Source organism: Gavialis gangeticus, unplaced genomic scaffold (assembly GCF_001723915.1).
Source record: "Gavialis gangeticus isolate Ggan-Ray unplaced genomic scaffold, GavGan_comp1, whole genome shotgun sequence".
NCBI lineage: Eukaryota > Metazoa > Chordata > Crocodylia > Gavialidae > Gavialis > Gavialis gangeticus.
In genome coordinates, this window is record NW_017729028.1 from 34,262,621 (window position 1) to 34,284,810 (window position 22,190).

General features: G+C 43.3%; 1 protein-coding gene across 13 annotated transcripts in view; it reads left to right on the top strand.

Annotated features, from left to right (window-relative positions):
• Nucleotides 1-22,190, top strand: part of PKHD1 (polycystic kidney and hepatic disease 1 (autosomal recessive)) — a 484,191-nt gene that overhangs the window by 182,095 nt on the left and 279,906 nt on the right. For all 13 annotated transcript variants that reach the window (XM_019520930.1, XM_019520934.1, XM_019520940.1 and 10 more), the window contains one exon: nt 8,733-8,945. In XM_019520930.1, coding sequence (XP_019376475.1) covers nt 8,733-8,945 — 213 coding nt within the window. The remainder of the gene's footprint in view (nt 1-8,732; nt 8,946-22,190) is intronic.

Below are 22,190 nucleotides of genomic sequence, written 5' to 3' on the forward strand. Positions count from 1 at the left end.
TATTCAAATACATAAGTGTTGTCTTATTGGGACCGAAATGTGTGTTGGGAGTGGTCACAAAGGGAGGATAACATATGCTGTGGGACATAGAGTGACTCCTTCAGTTTAGGCGGCCTTCAAGGTTAAGTCAATATAATGAACTCTTTGCTCCTTTGTGCCTTACTCTGCAGGTGCCCTGCCTGTCCTGAACCTTTATAGCTCATTTGCGTTTCATGCAAGCATGTCAACAGGGCACGTGTAACAGGTCCATGAAATGAGTCTATTGTCTTTAATTAAGGACCATTAACCATGCATCTCTAAATGTCTACAGAGGAGGATCTTTGTTTTCCTTTGCTATTGACCCCAACAGGCACACCTTTAGAGCCTGAGAATGAGCATAGAAAGCAGTCGGCCAGCAAGCTGCAGTCTTGTTATGTAGGATCAGTTGTTCAAGTAGAGATGTTCCAGCGCCAGCAGTTGCCTCCTGCTGTTTGCCATTCAGGGATATATGCCAGGAATATAACTTGCAAGATTAAGTGCCTGTCACACGGGTTTTGTGGGATTGTCATAAAAGGCAGAAGTTAAGGGAATTGGAAATAACAGGTCCAAGGCTCCAGGAATATTGGTCATAGAAGGACATCCACTTTCCATGAAAAACTCCTTCCTCACATATCCAATGGTAGGATGTGAAATATGTGCAGAAGAGAGGGGAAAATGTCCATGGAGAAGGGAACCTTACAAACATCAACAGATCCTTTTCTGCTGGCAAAGATTTTTCTGTTGTGCTCCATAGTCCCACAGTTGTTGATAAGATGTGAGAGAATAATTACATGGATGAACAAATCCTGTTCTTTGTTGCTCTCTCAACACTTTGCATTCTTGATTTAAAACCAGCTCTCTTAAAATGACCCCTCTTTCTTCAGTGAGTTTATTTGTGATATGTCGCTCACCCTGTATAGAGAAGCTGGATTCGATCCAATGACAGATGCTCTCATGCTCTTGCTGGTTCTCCTACAGCTTAACAAGATGTTCCAGCAAAGATTACAGTACTTCTCTTGGAGAACTAATGCACCAGCTTGGTGAGGACCCAAAACAATCAAAGACACTGAGCAGTTTCAGAATTTTAAGAGAGTTTTCATGCTTCAGGGTACCAATCACCCTCAGACTGATGGGTTCAGGATGAACTCTTCCCTTGAGCAACTTGTTCCATAAACACCAGCTGCAGGAATACTTTCTTGGAGTCTCTAGTACTGGCCGGTGTCAGACTATGAATGCGAGACTGTGGGCACATCTACAATGCATTAATGCATTGCAATTACAACACATTCAGTTTAGTATCTGTAATAACAGGTACTAACTTAATGCACAGTAGGCCTGCGCGAAGCTTCGGTAGCTGATTTGATTCGGAGGAGATTCGGCCCAATATGGCGGCCAACTTTCCAAATCCGAATCAAATTGGGAGACCCATTAATCTCTGCGAATAGGATCGGAAGGCTCCAAATCAATTTGGAGATCCAGCCATTGACTGCGCAGGCAGGCACCAGGCAGTACCTTTGGCAGCAGCTGGGGGAGCAGCCGGGTGAACCCCGGTTTGAGCCAGCAGCCCCGGGAGAAGCCATGGCTCGTCTGGCTGCTCCCCTGGCTGCCCCCCGCCAGGGTGAGGCAGGCGGTGCTGACAGCTTTGGGAGAAGCTGCGGGGAATGATTGAGGAGCTGGGGGATCGAATCAGGAGCTGGGGAATTGAACCGGGATCTGGGGGAAAGCCCCTATTTGTTCCCTCAGCCCCTGATCATTCCCCCCAGCTTGATCCCCCAGCTCCCAACCATTCCCCACAGCTTCTCCAAGGACTACCAGCACTGCCTGCCTTGCTCCAGTGGTGGAGGGGGGAGCAGCCAGAGGAGCCGTGGCTTGAGCTGGCAGCCTGGGGAGAAGCCTCGGGGGCTGGGAGGAATTATTGGGGGCTGGGGGAATGAACAGGGACTTCCCCACAGCTCCCAATCATTCCCTGCAGCTTCTCCTGGAGCTGCTGGCTCAAGCCGGGCCTCAGTGAGTTGAATCTGTCTCGCCGAATCCGTATCAGAAGCAAATACTTTCTGCTTTGCACAGGCCTAATGCACAGTACTCAGCACTACCGTGCAGTAGCACTGGCACATGTCTTTTCAGTGATGCTAATGTGCAGTAGATTCATTCTACTGCACATTATTGCATTAGCATGGCTTTCACCGTGACGTGCTAATGCGCAGGAGAATGAATCTTTTGCACTTTTAAAGTCTAGTGTAGATGCACCCTGTGTGGATCACGGGTTTAGCCCAGTTCAGCAATGCCTATATTCTGTTCAAGGGCACTCTACATTGAAATGACACTATTGCATTTCCTCCTCTACGTTTGATCTCATTCTCCTCTGTTTCACATGAGACTTCAGAGCAGAAATATCCTCTATGTGCAACCAAGCTCTTCATCATTATTTTGGTGAAGTAGGCACTCTTGTACTGCATTTCTTCCTCCTTTCATCATTATTTTGATGTGGTAGGTGGTCCAAATGGAAAAGTGTGGGCCCCTCACCTCATTTTTTAGTCTGTTTTCTTAACTTCCATATTTTCTTCTGGTATTTCTTTCTCTCCCTCTGGGAAAAGAGGAGGTCCTTCAAATGCAGTGATTTTTTTTTTTTTTTTTTTAAAGGAGGACAAGAAAAGAAACTTCTTTCTGGCCCTGGAGGTAGAGGCTAATTGCTAGGTTAATTGAGAGAAGTGATGGTTTGGATGTTCTCACAAAAACATCAAATAGCCTCAAAAGGTTTCTTTCCCTTCCCCCCAACCTGAAAGATACGGGGTTGGTCTGAATGTTACTGTACAGAAGTGATTATGGGTTTAATTGTATTTGTTTGGATTGGTGGGGAGGCCATCATAACAATAGTTGATTGATTTTTATAAAAATTACCCCAAGGTCACTTGTAAGGCGTTCCTTGCTTCCTTGTACATTCATAACAAACAATTTAAGGGTCACAGCCGAAGGCTCCGCTGAGAGAGATTCTCGTTTTCTGCTTTCAGAAGAAGGGGTCAAGTGCTATAAAAGAAGGAAGTGAAGCTTTTTATTTTAAAGTCTTTCAAAGCAGCAGTTGTGTATTTATTCTGCGACTATAAAGTCCAAAGAGGGTAGCTACAGAGAGCTGGTGATGAGGGTGAACATATAAACATTGGACATAAATGCTTGTACATTTGGATATAGTTTATTTTATAATTGGATTGGTTAAATGACTGAGTTTGAATCTTTGCCAGTCTTTTCTCTCTCTCTTTTTTTATTAAGCTGTCATTTTTTTAATTCCCAGCACACTCTCAACTCTATTTATGGCTTGGTTTTCAGAAGGGCTGAGCTTCTGTTGATATCACTGTGGGAAATGGTCAGGTTCAGGAGTTTTAAAAATGCCAATTGATTAGGCTTGTATGATATGAAGTGGCAGTGCATATGATCTGCACTAACTGATTGCTCAACTGCTGGTGCCATTTCAACACTTCTAACTTGAGGGCCAGGGAGTTGCCTCACAGGAAAGACCTAGTGTTGTACTAGATTTTCATCGCTGTGGTCGCCTTGATTTTGCAAGTCTTTGCGCTGCTGTGCATGGTAGATTGCTACCATTTATTTGTGTGCTTAGGTGCTGGGAAATGCAAGAACTAGGCATCACCCTCTCTATCTAGGAGCAATTCTCATATTCTTTTTGACCACTTATGTAGAGTAGGAATACAGGATAAACAAAAAGACACAGACTGGACATGACTAACGAGACAAAGATTCAGTGCTCCCTAAATAACTAATGGTGAATTTGGCCATTTCCTACCTAAATTTTGTTATAATCCAGATCAGTACTGTAAGTGCCAGGCATTGGACTAGTCTGGGTGAGGCCTTCCTCTTGCTGTCTTGTTATAGCTGGGTTATTGGGCAGTCAAGAGTGCAAGAGGAGAGCAAACAGTAGGGTGTGTGTCTCTTTAGCCCAAAGTAGAGGACACTTCCCTGGGTTGGAGAGACCTGGGTTCACTTCTTGGCAATCAACACACATTTGAAGTCATGAAGTGTGAAAAAAATGATAAAGGAAGGAAGCTAAAGACATCAGGATGCTAAACTTCAGTTAGGTGTAGATGAAGGGATGTATGTCTTTAAATTAGCTGGTCTGGATTATTTTCACGCAAAATTCCTTGAAGAGTTGGCTGAGTAGATGTCTGGTGGGCTGATATTAATTTTTAACCATCTTGAAATTTCAAGGAGGTTTCTGGAGGCTAGAAAAATGTTACTGTTTGACATATGTCAATGCACATTAGCCTAACTTAATGTGCATCATGGGCACACGTCTACACGTGTGCCCTTGGTGCACATTAAAAATGACAAAATGAGACTAATTATGCCTAAATTTGATTACTGCAAATGCAGATATCAAATTTAGTCACAGTTAGTTAAAGTACACTAATGCAACCTGGCACTAACTTTAGTGCTGGGTCTGCCCTGTCACTAGGGGCACATGGCAGGGCTTAGAGCCAAGTGCACTAACTTTAGTTGCAAGACCAGACCCTGCACATGTAAACACCTGAGAAAAATCACTTCATTAAATTTAGTTAAAAAAAATGCATGTGGAGACATGCCCTTTGTGTCAATATTTAGAAAGGAGTAGGGGAATGGACTCTGTAAGTAATGACCAATGAACCTGAACCAATCTTCAAGAAAATAATTGAAAATCCAATAGAATATTTAATTAATAAACAATAAGAACATAGGGATATCATTAAAAACAGTCAGTGTAGTTTTATGGAATATATAACTTATCATACACATCTGATTTCCTTCTTTGAGCTGATTGCTAGTTTGTTTTTTGAGGATAACTGCATAGGATTCAATTAGTAGGGCTGTAGTTTTTGTGTAGCAGTGATGGGCCAGGAAATATGGAAGAGCAGGAGTTTTTTGGTGATACCTGTTATTGGGTCAGTTGCATAGTTGGGAGAGATGTTAGATAAGCTTTTGGGCACAAAATATCCTTCCTTTTAGACTTTTGTAAGGTGAATAACTCTGTACTAAATGGCATTCTGGGAAAAAACCAAATAGCACTACATCATATCAACAAATCACACATGACAGGGATGTATGAACTGGGTAGATGACATACTTCAACAAGAAGCCATCATCGCATGGAGTGATTTCTAATCAGTCTGCAAAGAGTAGGACTAAGTTGGATGTCATTTACCATGTTTATCAACACCGTTAAATTAAAGAGAAAATCAGTTTGGTAGGATGCTCAATAACACTGAGGACAAGGTACCTCTACAGTGTGATTTGAATTGCTCTGTCAGCTGGGCACATTAAACCAAAACACATTTTAATACAGACAACCCTCACTATTTGTGGATTTGTGATTTGGGTTTTGAATATTCGCGGTGTGCCGTGCCAACCCACAGTCTCTCCCCGCACAGCATGATGACACTTTGTTACTGCGCTTTGCAAGTAAGGGGTGGTTCAAGAAATTTAAAAGGAGGCACAGCTTAGATAATGTAAAGTTGATGGGGGAATTGGCATCAGCAGACCATGAAGCAGTGTAGGATTCTCCCCCTGAGCTTCTTAAAATCATCGAGGAAAAGAGTTACAAGTCCAAATAAGTTTTCAGTGCAGATGATGCAGTACAGTATTCATGGATTTCCCCATTCCTGAGGATCTCTGAAACATATCTCTGCGAATGGTGAGGGTCTCCTGTATAGCCACGTAAAGGTATGCCCCTTGAAACAAGGAATGCAGGTCATATTGATGGTGTGGATGTATTACACTGAAACAGAGTGAAGGGTCATTGTCTACAAGCAACTTAGCCTGAGCTCCCCATACAATCATGTGACAGAACAAACTAATTCAATCTGATGTAGAGTTTAGATTGTGGACTGTGTAGGATGGTTTGGATAGAGAAGATCCTGCCTCAGGGAGGAGGTTGGACTAGATGACCTATGGAGGTCTCTTCCAGCCCAACTTCTCTGTGATTCTCTTAGTCCTTGGATGTCTAAGCAGGAGAGAAGTGCATAAGTATACTGAACTCATCTTAGTGTGAGGCGTGGAATTGATGTGCCCAGTTCAGTATTTTAAAAAGGAATTTGAAGACTGAAAAAGGTGCAGAAAAGAACCAGAAAGGCTGGGAGAAAAAGCCCAATAGTGAAAAACTTCAAGGGCTCAATCTGTTTAGCTAATTAAAAGGGGGGAAAATCTAATTGATTAGCAGATGCAGGTACCTTCACAAGGACAATGCACTGGGTTCTAGAGGGCTCTTCCACCTCATTGGGAAAGCATGAACCACAAGCCAAAAACTGATGCCAGACAAATTCAAATCAGACGATACCCACTTTTAACCATGAGGCTGATAACACTTTGGAGCCAACTATAAGGAAAGGGGCTGAGACATCTTTGAGGACTGTGTACCTTACTTTAAGGCATGTTTTAAACTTAAATGATTTGGCTGAATACATGGGAACTCACCCCTTCTCCCATTCAATAACTCTTACAAATGCCAAGTCCAATGTGAGGTGATTCAGTTGTGCCTCCTGTCTTTAAACTCTACTATGAATAGATTTCATAAATTTCCAGGCAGGAAAATGCGCCGGGGTCAAGTAACCCCAGCCAGATGCCTGTCTAACCTCCTGTTGAACCCCTCCAAGGTAGGGGAAAGCACCACCTCCCTTGGAAGCTCATTCCATATGTTGGCAACCCTTACCATAAAGGATGTCTTCCATATGTCCAATCTAAATCTGTTCTCCTTCAGTTTGTGGCCATTATTTCTGGTAATCCTGAGGGGCGCCCTGGTAAACAGAGTGTCCCCTATTCTCTGCTGACTCCCTCCCCCCGATGAGTTTGTAGGCAGTCACAAGATCACCTCTCAGCCTTCTTTTGCGGAGGCTGAAGAGATTCAGGTCCCTCAGTCTGTCTTCATAGGGTCTTACCTGCAGGCCCTCAGCCATACGAGTAGCCTTCCTCTGAACCCTCTCAAGGTTGTCCACATCCCTCTGAATCCTATCTGTTTCTGAATATCAAATGGTTTGCATTTGGAATACACCTGATTTCAGTCTGATTTAAATGCGTGTAGAGAAGACGTCTCAGTTTTGAACAAGAGAAGTTTGACTCTGTGCTGCATTATCAATATGTATTCAGTATGGTTTGTGAGAACAAAGAAAGACTGTTTCCAGCTAAGTGAGCTTAACTGAAATATATTTGTGACCAGTATAGGAAAATGCTTTGGGTAACTAGCCTGCTTGCAAAGCCCTTCTGCATGCTGAGAAGTCCCACTGACTTCAAGTGGCCATAAATGGGAGAATAAAGAACTAGCTTTGGCAGTCTGTTAGACCCACTCTGTGTAAATACACCTGCTCCAAGTATGTGGAATTTAACATAGTCTAAGAGGAGAAAAATGTGTGGGTAGCCCTTGGTAAAATACTGGCAGTAGATCACTGAGCCGGGCTTGCTGAACAGAGGCAAAGGTTAAAGGCTAGTCTCATATTCTAGTAATTAATTTAAATGGTTTGTCTTTTCTCTTTAATTTTAAGTAGACTATAGTGTCCAACCCTTAGTAGCCCCCTGATCTCCTGCCAAAAGTCTCAGGCTGTACAGGGCACACTTTGTCTACTGTGATTTCCACCCCCTTGTTTCAAACTTATAGACATACCTCTGTACCGAAATGGCAGGATGTGCTATTTTAAACTGCAGGAAAGTAAAGAACAAGAAATTCCATAGTAGGTAAATGTGGAGTGCTCCAGACCTTACAGAGGTCTCCTCCTAACTTCCAATAGTTATGGATTGACTTGAGCCTTGATTGATACTCCTTAAAAATAGAGAATGCTTTGGGGCATATGAAGGGGGACAGAAAAGAGTAGGGCTGTTTCCCTGAAAGGAGAGATGACTTAAGAGGGGGAATAAACAATCAAGTGCTACAGAGAAGGTAAATGTTGCAGCAGCTCATCTGTTCATATAACACAACACCAAAATGGACATTCAACAGAAAGGCAGTGAATTCAAAATGGAGAAATGCCTTGTCCAACAATATGTAATTGATTGGTGGAACCAATTACCACAGGATGTCACCGAGGCCAAGGATTTAGCAAGGTTCAAAGAAGGATTAGATGGTTATTCTGGTACCAACAAAGGTCCTTTTATAATAGCTAATGCATCTGGTGCCAGCTGCCATCAAAGTGGAAGTACTGGGTTCCATTGACCTCTGATGTTGCTCAGTTTGCTAACTCCTGGGTACGTCTACATTGAGACGCTTACTGTGGAGCTGACTAATTAGCTCCGCATGAAGTTTATTCAGCCACATTAATTGCATGTGTAGACATGCCTCCTGTTTTCCAAAGCTCTTTTTTTCTGTCCCAGTGAATTTACAGTCTAAAGAGGCAATTCATACCCAGAAAGCAATACCACCCATATCTTACGGTTAGAGAGAAGAGACACTGAGAAGTTGAGGTTGGGTTTGTCAAAGGGGTAAAAGTTGGGCACCCCACTCTGGTTAAAATGTAGGGAGAGCCCCAAGTAATTATCTGTTTTTGCAAATCCCAGCCTGTGTATCTTGCTTGAGTCCCCAGTGAAAGTCTGTGGTAGTGCTAGGAATTGTCTAAGGCTCAAGAAGCCTTTGATCCCCTACTCTAACCAATGTCATCCATCTAGATTCATTGTGTGCAGTTTCTTTGAATATGAAATATCAAATGTCTCTAGGAATGACTGTTGCATATTGACTTTCTGTTGTATTGTAGGTGGCAAGCTCCTGTTTGGTGGGCCTGGCCCTGTAGGACTCCATGCTCATTACATTCTGGTATCTGATGGTGGAAAACTCCAGGTGGGATCTCCAAATGCACCTTTCTGTTGCAAAGCACATATCCATCTCTATGGAAGCCTTCATACCCCAACCTTCTTTCCATTTGGGGCCAAATTTCTGGCAGTAAGGAATGGGAGCCTTTCTATACATGGTGAGTTGATGAATATACAATGCTGCTTTGTCTAAAAAAAGGAATAGCTTTGTTTGTGTTTCTAAACAATGTTGGAAAGCAACATGGAAAAGGATCACACTTAAGTGCCTTAGTCCAGTGTCAGTGGCTAATATAATAGGTGGCGTGGTGGGACAGTACGGGGTGCTCCAGCACTGAGCCAACTGCCTCACTGCATGAGACCACCTTCCAGGCTCCAAATGCCTCGCTGAGGGTGCCTCACATCTGGCTGACCCTCTTCCTGGAGTACACCTGCAAGCCTGGGGGTAACGTTGCCACCACCCAGGGTCTGGACTGATTTTGGCCCTGTGCCCCATGGGAAACACAGACCTAGTAGTCCTTGAGGGGTACTCGACCCACTACAAGAACTTGGGGTGCTTCCCTCAGTCTGAAGCACAAATGGTGGTCCGTTAGTCAGCCGAAGGGGACCCCAAGGCATAATGTAGACCCTCTCCCAATAAGTTTCCCATGCTAGGTACAGAGGAGGACTTTATCAGTTACAAGGAGTAGGATTGGAATAGGGTACAGGGCACAGTCTTATCAGAGAAATACCTTAGAGCAACTAGTGGCATGGTAGCCTTTGATAACGCATAAAAGGGAAGTATCACCTCCTTGGACCTGTTTGTCATGCACCTGCCAAAGCATGATAAAGTGTGGTTAGCTTTATTGATCACTTTGTCACATTGACAACTCATGTTCATTTTGGAGTTAACAGTGACCCCAAAATCCTTTCCGGTGCTGCTGAGAATGTCCTTCCCTAGCCAAGTGTATTGGTGATTCCTTTTTCCTAGGTGCAGCACCTTGCACTTGTCCTTATTGAACTGCATCTTATTCTGTTCTGCCCATTTTTCCAACCTGTCCAGATGTGCTTGGATTCATTCCCTACCCTCTAGTTTGTTCACTTTATCCCATAATTTGGTATCATCTGGGAATTTGGATAGAGTGCTTTCCACACCCTCATCCAAGTCACTGATGAAGACATTGAACAGGGACTCCACTGCTCACATCTTTCCAGGTCAATGCCAACATATCCACCACCACTCTCTGGGTGCAACTCCTAAGCCAATTTGCCACCCACCTGATGGTGTAATCATCTATGTCATAGCCGCTCAGTTTATCTGTAAGAATAAGATAAGATACCATATGAAAGGCCTTCTTAAAATCCAAGTAGATGACATCCACCTCAATTCCTGCATCTAAGCATTTTGTGACCTAGTCATAAAAAGAAACAAGGTTAATCAGGCAGGATCTACCTGCTATGAATCCATGCTAGTTGCCTCCACACTGGTTGCCCTTTAGCATTGCTTTCCCCACTGGACTCCCACAAATGTGATCCTTAATTTTTTCACAGGTTTTCCTGAGGATAGACGTGAGACTAACCGGTCTATAGTTACCTGGATCCTCCTTCCTCCCCTTCTTGAAAATAGGGATCACATTGGCCCTTTTCCTGACCTGAGCACCAAGAGTGCCCAAACAGCTGTGCCAGTGGCTCTGCTTTTTCTCAGGCCCTAATTTTGACTGTATAAAACTATCTGGAATTGACTCTTGGCTGTAGACTTTTTCAGACAGGGACCTCAACTTGTTCTTGTCTGAAAATCTGTCTAAGATCAGTAATTGATTGGAATGAGGAAATGAATCTCCTTGCCTGACTGAGTGAAGACTGTCTTCTAGGTGCACTCTGTAATGCTACTTAATGGGTGGCTCCTTTTTTCTTGGGTTTTGGTACTGGGGTTATTGGCCTAACTCCCATGATAGCACAACATGCTATACCAGCTAAGGAGAAATTACTTCCCCAAGATCTCGGTAGGACCCTTATAGAACAAGCAATTAAATTCATTTTCAGAGGCCCACGGTAGAATCCCACCTCCTGCTCTGGCCTTCCTCTTTTTATTTGCTGTGCTTTAATATTTATACAATGATATAATTCTTAGTGGTGCTGCTTTCAAGCCAAAAACAAGAAAGAATTTGCAATCTAAGGGCTAAATTCTGATTGCTTCACAGCACTGTGATCACAAAACTGTGATAGTGATTGCCTCCATGGTTGGCTATTGTCTAATTGCCAGGCAAACCTGCTTGTCTTAAGTAGTCCCACTGAATGGGAGTGGTTCGAATGTATCAAAAGCTCATGTGTTTGGAATTATTTATATTTAGACTTATCGTTTCTTACAGTTTTATAGTTGCGGTGACAATAGGAGGGGATAGGTAGGAGGCGAGAACACATTCGCTGTGCAGAGCAAGGTGAAGGTAAAGTTGGTGTAGCCCATCAGTGGAAATGACTCCGAGTTTCAATTTCTTATCACTGATGCGCAAAATCCAGACTTGCCACAAACTCACTTATGAGCTCTGTGTAATGTATGGGCCCAGTGCATGGCTACAATTAAGCTTCATTGAAGCCATGTAATCCACAGTTTAGCACTAAAAGAGTGGAAGCCCGCTAGAAAATAAGACCGGAAGGAGTGTGTTCTCTTGCTGGCTTCATACTGCTTACATCAAACAGAAATAAGTTGTTCTGGTTCCAATTTAGCTCCAGTCTGGCCTGTGGCATAGAATAAATTGGAGAGCACGTCAACCATCTCTTTTCTATATATATATGTATATATATATATATATATATATATATGTATGTATGTATGTATGTATGTATGTATATATATATATATTATCACAGATCAAAATCATTAAATAAGCAGCTTTTAAATTCTCAGCTGTCTCGACGAAGACAGGATGGAGTGCAATTTAATTTCTTTTCTTTTTCAGATTGGAAAGTTTGCAAAATGTTCCACAGCTATGGTTGAGTTCACATTGTTTAGTAAGCGCTGTCAGCTGCTCTCTTTGATATGTTAATATGACAAAGGGCTTCCCAGAATTCCCTGTGAGTGGCAGTCCTGTGCTCCGGTGGTTGCAGAAGATTGGGAAATTTCACTGTTGCCTTTGGCTTTTGCCAACTCCCCTGCCAATCAGAGTGCGCCACCCGTAAACTGCCTGCCAATCATGTGTCAGTTTTAAAGGGGGTCTCAGTCAGCTGGGGTGATTTGAGTTTTTGACAATGTAATTATGGCCCTTGTGTCCACAGTAAGAGCCTGAGCAGGATTGAGGGAGTTTTATTGATTGTTCAGAAGGGAAATTTATCACTGTCTCTGGCTCTGTTTGCACTTTATTCCCTGAGAAACTCTCCTGACAAGTTTCCTCCAAGAAATCTAGCTTGGTGGCCTTGGCTATGCTTGCACCTTTGTCCTTTCCAGCAAAATTGATTTGAACCCATGCTGTGGACTTGGAGCAAGCATTCAGCCTTTAAGAGAGTAGGAGATGAGATAAAAAGGTACAGCATTCACAAGCAGTGCAAATCAAGTGGCTGTGCTGCAAGAGGAGCCAGCCAATCCTTTTTCTGCTGCAAGATATTCAACAGTCTAATTTCACAGGCAAACAAGTAGTTCTGTTGTGGATGTGAATAAAGTATTTCCATGGAAATGGTTTACAACCCAGCATTAGAAATCAGATCAACATGCAATGATTTGTTCTCTCTTATGCACATGTAACCCCCATTAACATGTCCACTGGGGATTTACATGTCTTTCTAAGATATAATTGAAAAGCTATTACTCATTGATTGTGCAACTGGTGATTTTGTCTGCTGTGTATGTGTATGCATAAGGAAGACTTGACTTTCTGTTTTCCTATGTTCTGTCTAATGGTAAAAGGAATCAGAACTCTTGGTAGAGGTGATATCTTTTATTAGACCAACTAGATATTTGCAAAAAAAAATATTTGCAAGCTTTCCGGCACATGTGCTCTCCTTCTAAGGAGAGTGCAAAGACTGTAAAATTTCTCTTAGGTGGAAATGAAAATTCATATTTCACAAGAGAGTTGAAAGGTGTTGTAAGGTCTCATTGTCTAATGGCATACACACATGCAAAAGGGGGCATATTAGTGATGATTTAACAATGTTTGGCATCCATTTTCTCCTGGTGAATCAGGTATGGAGGTTAAAATGTAGGTATCATATTTGTCTACCACCAGGCAAAGTAAATGCAGTGAGGTTCCTGATCACCCTTGCCTCCTCTAATGGCAGGTCACCAGTTTAGGCATAGATCCAAAGGTAGTTCGGTCTCCTATACTCCCAGATGTGCCTCTTTGGGTCAACATCTTCATTATTCTCTGAAGTCTTGTAACATCAAGACAGATATTAAGTTGATCTCTCTAGTCAATGTGGAGCAGAAGCAGAGAGTTAAGCACTGAGTGAAAGCTGATGTTACTTAGCAGACTGTCTCCAATGTCCAGCCTTTCTGTACTGGTAGGAGCTTCTTGAGGATGCAGACTGGCAATTGGTTATACTAATTACAGCATTGCGGAGACATACTAGTCCCTAAGTGCACGTCAGCTGATCCATTATAGCTGTTTAATTTGTCGGCTTTTATCCTGCAGTAACAGAAGCCAAACCACAATGATTTCCTCTTGAATGAAACAGGTGGGGAATTTCAGTGGTTTAGCTTTCATTTATGGAGAAGAGTATGCAAATTAAACCATTACTCTGCTTAAAGTAAGTCATGCTAAATCTCTCCAACCTCCCACCCCACCATTCTCATTACCATGTCTCTCTATGCCTTCAGCATCTGTAACTACATTCCTAGGTACAATGAATTGCAATAGTTGAGCTTGGAGCTCATGAATGCATAGATCACTGCATAGATCTGTCTCTAGTAGAATGGGGTGGAGTCTGCATGTGGAATTAGGTAATAGGAGCAGAGGGTGTGTCTACATGTGCATTAACATGCTTTAGTTAATGCACATTAAATCTACTACCTCCATTGTGAAGTAGTAGGAAAATGTGCATTAGCTTAGTTTAATGTGCATTAGCTAAAGAGCACATTATTTTAGTGATGCTTTAATGTACATTGAAATAAGCTAGTGCACATTAAAGCACATGTGTAGATTTGTCAAGTTACTTCCTTTGCAGCTCCAATTGTTTTGTTATTGGACAACAATAAGGACTCCAACAGGTCCTTGATGTTTTAGAACATCCTTTCATGCAGTACATAGGGATCATCCATAAAAGGTGGTGGCATGGAGGAGGTTTGTTCTTTATAGCTTTTCTTTGTTCCTATCAAATGCTGTCTTGTCTAGATGGGGGATCAATTAAATGCTCTTCATTTTTATACCAAATTAAGAATAGTAAAACCTAGGACTTAACGCTATTTGCATCAGATATACAAGAGATTTCAGGATGGGCATTGTCTGAGTACTGCTTGCAGTGGAGCCTGTGCTTCCTCCCAAATTTAGCATACTGGGGAGATGGCTGGACCTTGTGGGTTTCTCCAGATGAAAGTTTTAGAGGTGGAGAAACTATTGCCCATCTTGCATTTCTCTGTCTCATCAAAGCATTTCTTTTGCTTCTGGCTTTCACTGCAACCAGGAAATCAGGGAGAACAACAGCATACAGCAAAAAACAAAAGCCGAACAATGGTTTTTCCCAGTGGGAAAAGTTTTAGTTTGAATTCCAGTTTTTTGGGCCAAGAGGGGAAGAGGGTTCTCCAAAATCTGTGAAGATAAAAAAGTTCTGAGCCTGGATCAAGGCGAGGCAAGGTTGGAATATCTTTTATTAGACCAACTAAACAGTTGGAAAAAGTTCCTTGCAAGCTTTTGGGTCCAAACACCCTTCTTCAGGCATTGGGAGACTGCTATTGTTGTTCTGAGGTCTCTGAGGTAGAAAAGAAGCTAAAAGTGTGACAAGACATCTGTGAAAATGTAAATAGGTAGAGGACAATGGGTAGAGATAGGAGGGGATCTGAGAAAGGGTTGGGGAAAATTTATGAAGGCATACAAATGGTAAGCTCCAGGCAGGTACCTGGTGAATGTGATGTCAGGTAGGTTGTAATGTGTCATAAATCCAATGCCTGTGTAACCCGGGCACACCCAAGGCATGGGATGGGTAGGCAGGAGGGGGTGCTGTGAGAGGGATGCAAGAGCCCAAGCCCCAAAGTTCTTAACTATATACAATTTATTGAGTTATAATATACATAATCATAAAACTAAATATCATATACATATATTTACACAGTGAACATTAACCAATAACCAAGATCAAACCCTGAATAACACTATTTACCCATCACAGTAAAACAATTTCAGCAGCATCAACACAATACAACATCACAATACAACACTTCAAATACAAAATATAAGGCGCAAACAAGAACAATATTAATAACATTTATTCCTTAATATAGTCCCTGACCCATGGCAAGAGATAGTCCTCCTGCCAATGGGGTCCCTTGGGAAGTGTCCAGGAAGCAGCAGGGGCCCCTCGCGTTAGGGTCTTGACTAGGCATGGAGCTGCTTACCCAGCCCCTTCTCTGGGTTTGCCTACCGCAAATGTCTTTCCCCTGTGGGACCCAAGGGCCCAATGACTTGCGTTCCCTCAGGTGGCGGTAGTCAGGGCACAGCTCAATGGGGTCTCCTTTGCTGGAGCGCCTCTCCAGGCTTCTTCTGCACTACTAGGCTCCTCCCCACCCTGTGCCCTGCTCTGGGCACCAAGGGCCCAGCTCCTCTCAGTTGCTGCACCACTGCTGCTGGCTCCTGGGTGCTGGGCCTCATGCTGCAGCACTACTATTTCCTGGCATTGAGGACTTGGCACTGAGGGCTCTTTTAGCACAGGCTGGGCCCTTCAGGCTCTGGCTGTCCATCCTTATGCTGGGTGACTAACCCAAACAGCCTCCGGTGCTCCCTGGCTCCACTCCCTCATATGCTGCTTGTGCACCTCCCTGGCTGCCTGCTAGGGTTACCCACAATGATGCCTGAGCTGCCCTTCCACAGCTCCCAAGGTTTGGGCCCGTGCGTTGCCCTGTGTACCATGTGGCCGCTGGCCCTCTGGGGTTGCAGGCTCGAGCTGCCACTTACAGCTCACAAAGCCTGGGCTCTGTGCACCGAACTATGCACCGTGATGGGCCCAAGCAGTCTCACACCGCTTCTAGGGCCGGGTCTCCACGCACCATCTCTGTGCACCGTCAACAGCCTGAGTGGTCTCGCACCATTCCCAAGGCTGTTCCTCCAGCGGCAGCTTCAGGAGACTTTGGCCTATTGCCCGCTGGGGGAGAGCTCCCCAGCTTTTCTCAGTTACGCCCTTCTCGAGTCCCTCGCTGCATCTGCCCCTCACGTTGGGCATGCAGCTCCTTTTATACGCTCCAGGGCTCCACCCCCGAAGTCTTCCAGACCTGACAATTTACAGTCTTCAATCAGGTCCAGGGGAGCTCTTCTTCCCCTCCTCTCAGGAAACGGGTGTGACTTTATTTCTCTTGCTGCCTCCTGATTGGTGGATGGACTCCACTAATCAAAACAGCAGGATCTCAAGCCTGGGACTCAACCCAAGCTCTGAAAGGTGAGCCTGCTACATCTATATTAAGTCCATGCTTTTTTGTATCCAGTACATTTATGACACGAAGTTTGTAGGCTCGTCTACGAAAGGTGTTTTGTAAATCCCCTTTGAGGATTAGTACTGAGAGATGAGAGAGAAAGTGGTTGCCTTGTGACAAGTGTGCACCCACAGGTAATTGGATAGTTTTGTCTTTGATTGATTTTTGGTGCACGTTCATTCTGGTGTGCAGCTGTTGTTTGGTTTCTCCTACATATCAGGGCATTTTGTGCACTGGATGAGATATATAACATTTCTGGAGGTGCAGGTGTAAGATCCAGGAACGGTGATGGTTCTGTCGTGGGGTGTCGTTATTGTGGGAGTGGTGGAGATGTGTTGGCAGGGTTTACATTTCTTGTTCTGGCATGGTCTGAATTCAAATGTTCCTCAAGGCTCCAGCCAACCGGAGGTCCAGATTAGGGCCCATCTTTATTTAGCCAAGTTGTTTCATTCTTCTGTCACCAGTTCCTTTGGAAATGACAGAGTCTATGTTTCTTAATTCCCTTTCATCATGTGGTGAAGATGTAGCTAACTGATCTTAGCATTTAAATGAACCTTCTCCCCTGCATACTTATTCCAGCAGACAGACATTCCCTATCTTGTTCAGTGGCAGTGTCATAGATTAACTGGCAATAATGCAAAATGTTAACAGCTGCGTGCAACGACTGATGAGCATGTACAGTACTTAGCTGCCATGTTTGAAATGGTGCAACACTATGTCAGTTCAAAGACACTTTTCCTACATGCTACTTTTGGTTGCCTGGTGTATTTATGCATGTTGTATTTCAGGTACTATACTTATTATCTCATTCGTATATGCAAAGGCCTCATAAGAGCTAAGAAATCTCTTTCATGTCTTTGTCCATAGAAGCTGACTAACATAATATGTAGGTGAGTATTAATTTAAGAGATTTCATTTGCATTTGTCAACGACATTGCAAAGGGAACGTTTTGTAGCTGGTGAAGAGCAACAATGAAGACATCTGTGTATCTGCTTGCTATCTAGCCCACATTATGGTCCTTAAGGGACAGTGCCGGCTGGACAAGTTTGGGTGGTATGGTTTTCTGTCACATATTGTAATTTTATAAAAGTCAGAATGTAGAAATGTGCTGATTTTTAGGAAATTCCTGATGGTTTTGGCTTTCATGGTAATGTGAAAATATTTCCTTTTGAGAAGGTAAACCAATTTGGCTTTGTTTTTATGCTGATTTTTTTATCTCTTTCTAGCTTTTCTAATACTAATGGATAATATTATATCTACATCCGTATAATATTTAATAGGAAGCCCACATAAATGGCATTTTGGGGCACTGACGAGGATTTTAGATGCAAAACCACCTTGGGAAACCAAGTAACTCTGTTCAAATGGCATCAACGGAAGAGAAATGCCCTCCTGATTTTTAACCCAATAACTGGTTAAGGCATCAGGTTGTAGGCGCCTATCAGCCTATGGTGCTTTTGCATCTTGCATTTAATAATCAGTAGATAAAATGGGTAGACTAGACAGGAGTGGGAAAACTTGTGCTGATTGAGCTCTGTATCCAGAACCCAGGACCCCTTCCTTCAAGGTCCATCTTACTGCGGGGGGCTCCTCATTGAGCAGAGTCTGTCTCACTGAGCCGTATTTCCTCTGCCTTGCCCCTCGCCCGTCCCATATATCTTGGCTGCCCAGTGGGTCAGCTGCTATAGAGGGGGTGGAGGGTACTACTGGCCTTGCTTAGTCTGTGACCTAGTTATGACCAGGGATCCTGGTTTTCTCTGATTTAAAAAAAATCTGTATTTTTCGGATCATGAGAAATCATGGAAAAATGTGGATTTGGGGTTACTTTTTTATATCCAAAAATTTGGCTTTTTTTTTTTTTTAAATCAGAAAAACCCAGGATCCTGGGTTTTTCTGATTTAAAAAAAATCTGTATTTTTCGGATCATGAGAAATCATGGAAAAATGTGGATTTGGGGTTACTTTTTTATATCCAAAAATTTGGCTTTTTTTTTTTTTTTAAATCAGAGAAAGCCAGGATCCCTGGTTATGACACATTGCTGAGCAGCAGGAAATAAACATTTAAACTTCATTTGGGACAAAGGGAACTAGAACCTGCATCTCCCATTCCCTGGGCAAGTGGCTTAACAATTAAGCTACTGAGTAATCAAGAAAGAAGGTCAGACAGTGAGTGATCACATTTTTTCTGCAGATAATAAAGGGCAGGGGAGTACGATCTGGAATTCACCCAAGTGGCCCTAAATGCCACTTACACACTCACTTTAGATGCATAAGTGTTACTTGCACACTTAGTGGGGAGCTGCGACATAATATGTAATGGGGCATCACAGGCCCTTCGGTGCAGAGTGCCTGGGAGAGATGGATATACTTGTCCTAGGGATCCTAAGGGTTAATGAGCTGTTATAAATAAAAAGGGACCCTGTATTTTACCTCCGGGCACAAATGAAAAGCTTTCTTGCACTGGCGGTGGCCTAGAAGGGACAGAAAAAAACTGGCTGTTCTTCAATAGGAGCTGCCCACACATGGAAATTTGGCCTGGAGGAGTGTATGGGGGTGGAAAAAGATCACCCACTTTCCCAGCAGAAGAGTCCCTTGGCTTTCAAAGCTGTGTGGCAGGCAAAACCAGACCTCCGTAAGCCCGAGCACAAGACAGCAACGTTATGCTAAATATCAGGGGATAGACCGAATTAAAGTGAGCAGCAGCGGGGAAATAAACTCAGAAAGATCAAATGAGCTAGGAATACCTTGGTCCAGAAGGTATATGGTGAGAAACTGCTGAGGACTCGATGTTCGGACCTGTGCCTTCAGCCGTATGAGGTATGTAGCTGTGATTTTGCCTGCTCTGTTTTCCGGAGGCTCTCTTCCCTTCAATGGGAAATGATGCTTATCGCTCCAACAGAGGCTGGCTACAGTGGGAATTAAAGGCGGAAACCTTAGAGCAAGCCCCCAGTTCAGGACAACACTTGTTCATGTGTTTTACCTGAATGGTGCTCTTAAGTCCCATTGACTTGAGAGAGATTGAAATGCCTGGCGAAGTGCTGCCCTGTCCTGGGACGCTTTTAGCAGAAAGGCCTAAAAGACATGCTGGTCTTTTGAATGCTGGGAGATTTTTCTATGATTGCTGTGGTGGCTTACTGTAGTCACCAACAAGGATCAAGCAGGTAACCGAAATCCCCTCTCCTTTTCAAGGAAGTCATTTCTAACTGTTGCCTCATGATTTCGTGTTCGAAGCTTGGCAAATTTTAGGGAGGGCAAAATTAGGTTGGGACGAGCTGGTGTAAACTGGGTGTGAGTGAGCCATAAGGGACTGCATGACCCTGGGAAATAAGTTGTCTCCCTTAGGCGTGACTTTTTAGAAAATCTGATACTGTGGGGGTTCCATCAGGGTGTGTAATTTTTTGTAAAGAGAATCTAATACCGTTAGTTTAAAACAATGGTTGCTAGAGTCTGCTGGGAAATGGCCGGAGCTGAACCTATCTTCAGGCAGGGGAAGGCTCTGGGCAGGAAGATATGGCAAAGGCAGCGATCCTTTAGACCGGGAGAAATTTTGCAAGGTAAACGACCTTGTTCTGTGCATCTTGGGCAGGTGGATTATTGGTAAAACATGAAGTAGTGAAGTGGCTCCTTTTTCCTTTCTCTCCTTGCTGGCCCGGGCAGGTGTCCTAAATTATTGGACACACCTGAGACGGTTTGGGTTAGTAACCTACCTGTTAATACTGCCTAATCTGAGGAGGGTTGGGTAAATTGGGCTCCTGAGTCAGGAGAAGAGGCCTTTTGAGAGCTGATGGAGGAAAGTGTTGGAGTGGGCTCTTTATCTGGGGAGGAAGGGGATGATCTGCACATCAGTAGGAGGAAGGCCATAGGGACTGAATGTGATAATATTTGGAAAGCAGACTACAATAGACCACAAAAGAAGGTGGATACTGTTCTTAGACTCTGGGTGTGAATAGATCGTTTCAGGAAGGAAGAGGAAAACTGAGGCAGAGTGCGTGCAGGACCATTGCTGGCTCTACGGGTGTGGTCTGAGGCAGTGCCCAAGTATGCAAAGCAAAGGATTGGAAGTTTGGGATTGCATTTGGGTTCCTAATCTGAGAAAAAAAGGAGAAAAATCCATTGTCTTCTCTTCTATTTAACTGAATATAGGGAGATGCAGTCCAGCAAGAGCGCCCCTTTTTATTATTGTTTTTTGCATTGTAGACATGCCTCTACTGCAAAGGAGAAGTTGGTAACTGGGCCCTGTGTAGGTATCTAATACCACATATTGTTGTGGTGTGAATTACTGAGAGCACCATAAATCCCTGCCCTATTCAGTGGAGGGCTGTGTCCTGGGGTGTATTTGCTAGAGCTTCATAGCATCGTAATTTCACAGATTTCAAGTGTCTGCAGTTTCACTCATCATCCTTGGGAAATGACTCTGGTCATTTATAGAGGTTTTTTTTTTATCAAAGCATGTTAATAGAACAAATGGAAACCAAGAAATGTTCAGTATTTTTTTAAAATAGAAGTGGTTTTGAAGGGAAATGTATTTGCTGAAAATCTTTCTTGAAAAGCAAAAAATAAAAATAAAGAATCATTTTTCATTTGAAATTTTGAAGAAACAGAAAATCCTTTATAAATTCCACATTTAAAATAACTGGCACTTTTTGAGCATCTCTCTCTTTCTTTGGAGTAGTGGATGGGTTTGAGTGTTGTTGTAGTCATGATAGTCCAGGAAATGTATGAGGGCAAGTATTTGTTGTGATATCTTTTATTGGACCAGTTTTATAGGTGGGAGAGGAATTGGACAAGCTTTCAGGCTCAAATAACAGAGAAAACTCCATGTAAATGCAAAAAGTTTGGAGGGACAGACAAAGGCTGTGAACTGGGAGAGAAGTGGAGCCACCCAGAGCCATTATAAGACAAAAGAAGTGCAGTAGAACAGGCAATGTAGTTAGTAGCAGAGCTGGCTCATTAAAGAAAGGATAGGATAGTTATTACCTGTGAAGTGCAGGGAAATTAGTAGCAGTATTTGTTAGGTTGTAATGAGCCATAAAACAACTCTCTGTATTAAGTTCAGCTTTTTTACTGTCCAGTAGGGTTATTAATTTCTTGTCCCAGGCCTGTCTTTTGGAGGTGTCTTGTAAACGCTTGTTGAGCACGAGGATTGTAAAATCTGAAGCGGAGTGATTAGACTGTGAAAAATATGTTTCTACTGGTCTTGGTGTGTCTCTCTGCTTTATATTATTTTTTTCTGTGATCATTCGTTCTGGTGCATAGCTCCTGTCTAGTTTCACCCGCATAGTTTCCATGTTGGCGCATGGTACACTGGAGGAGACGCATCACCTTCTGTGATATACACCAAATCATAGAGAAGTTGGGCCGGAGGGGACCTCCGTTGGTCATCTAGTCCAGCCACCCACCTGAGGCAGGATCGTTCCTATCCAAACCATCCTATAAAAATCCATAATGTGTAGGATCAATAGATTCTGATGGTTGTGTTTTGAGGGGTGCTGATTGTTGTGGGGCTGGAGATGCATTGACAGGTTTTGCATTTATTGTGGAGGCACAGTTGTGTTCCATTCACAGCGTACTCATTAGAGGGAAGTTTGTTTCCGATGATGAGTTGGGCCAGATTTGGGGGTTGCTTGAAGCAAGGAGTGGGGGTCTGGTGTAATCAAGGTCTGATCTTTTGTGATAGTTTCATCGTTTCATAGTTAGTAGGGTGGGAAGGGACCTGAGCAGATCATCAAGTCCAACCCCCTGCCATGGGCAGGAAAAAGCGCTGGGGTCAAATGACCCCGGCAAGGTGATTATCTAGCCTCCTTTTGAAGACCCCCAGGGT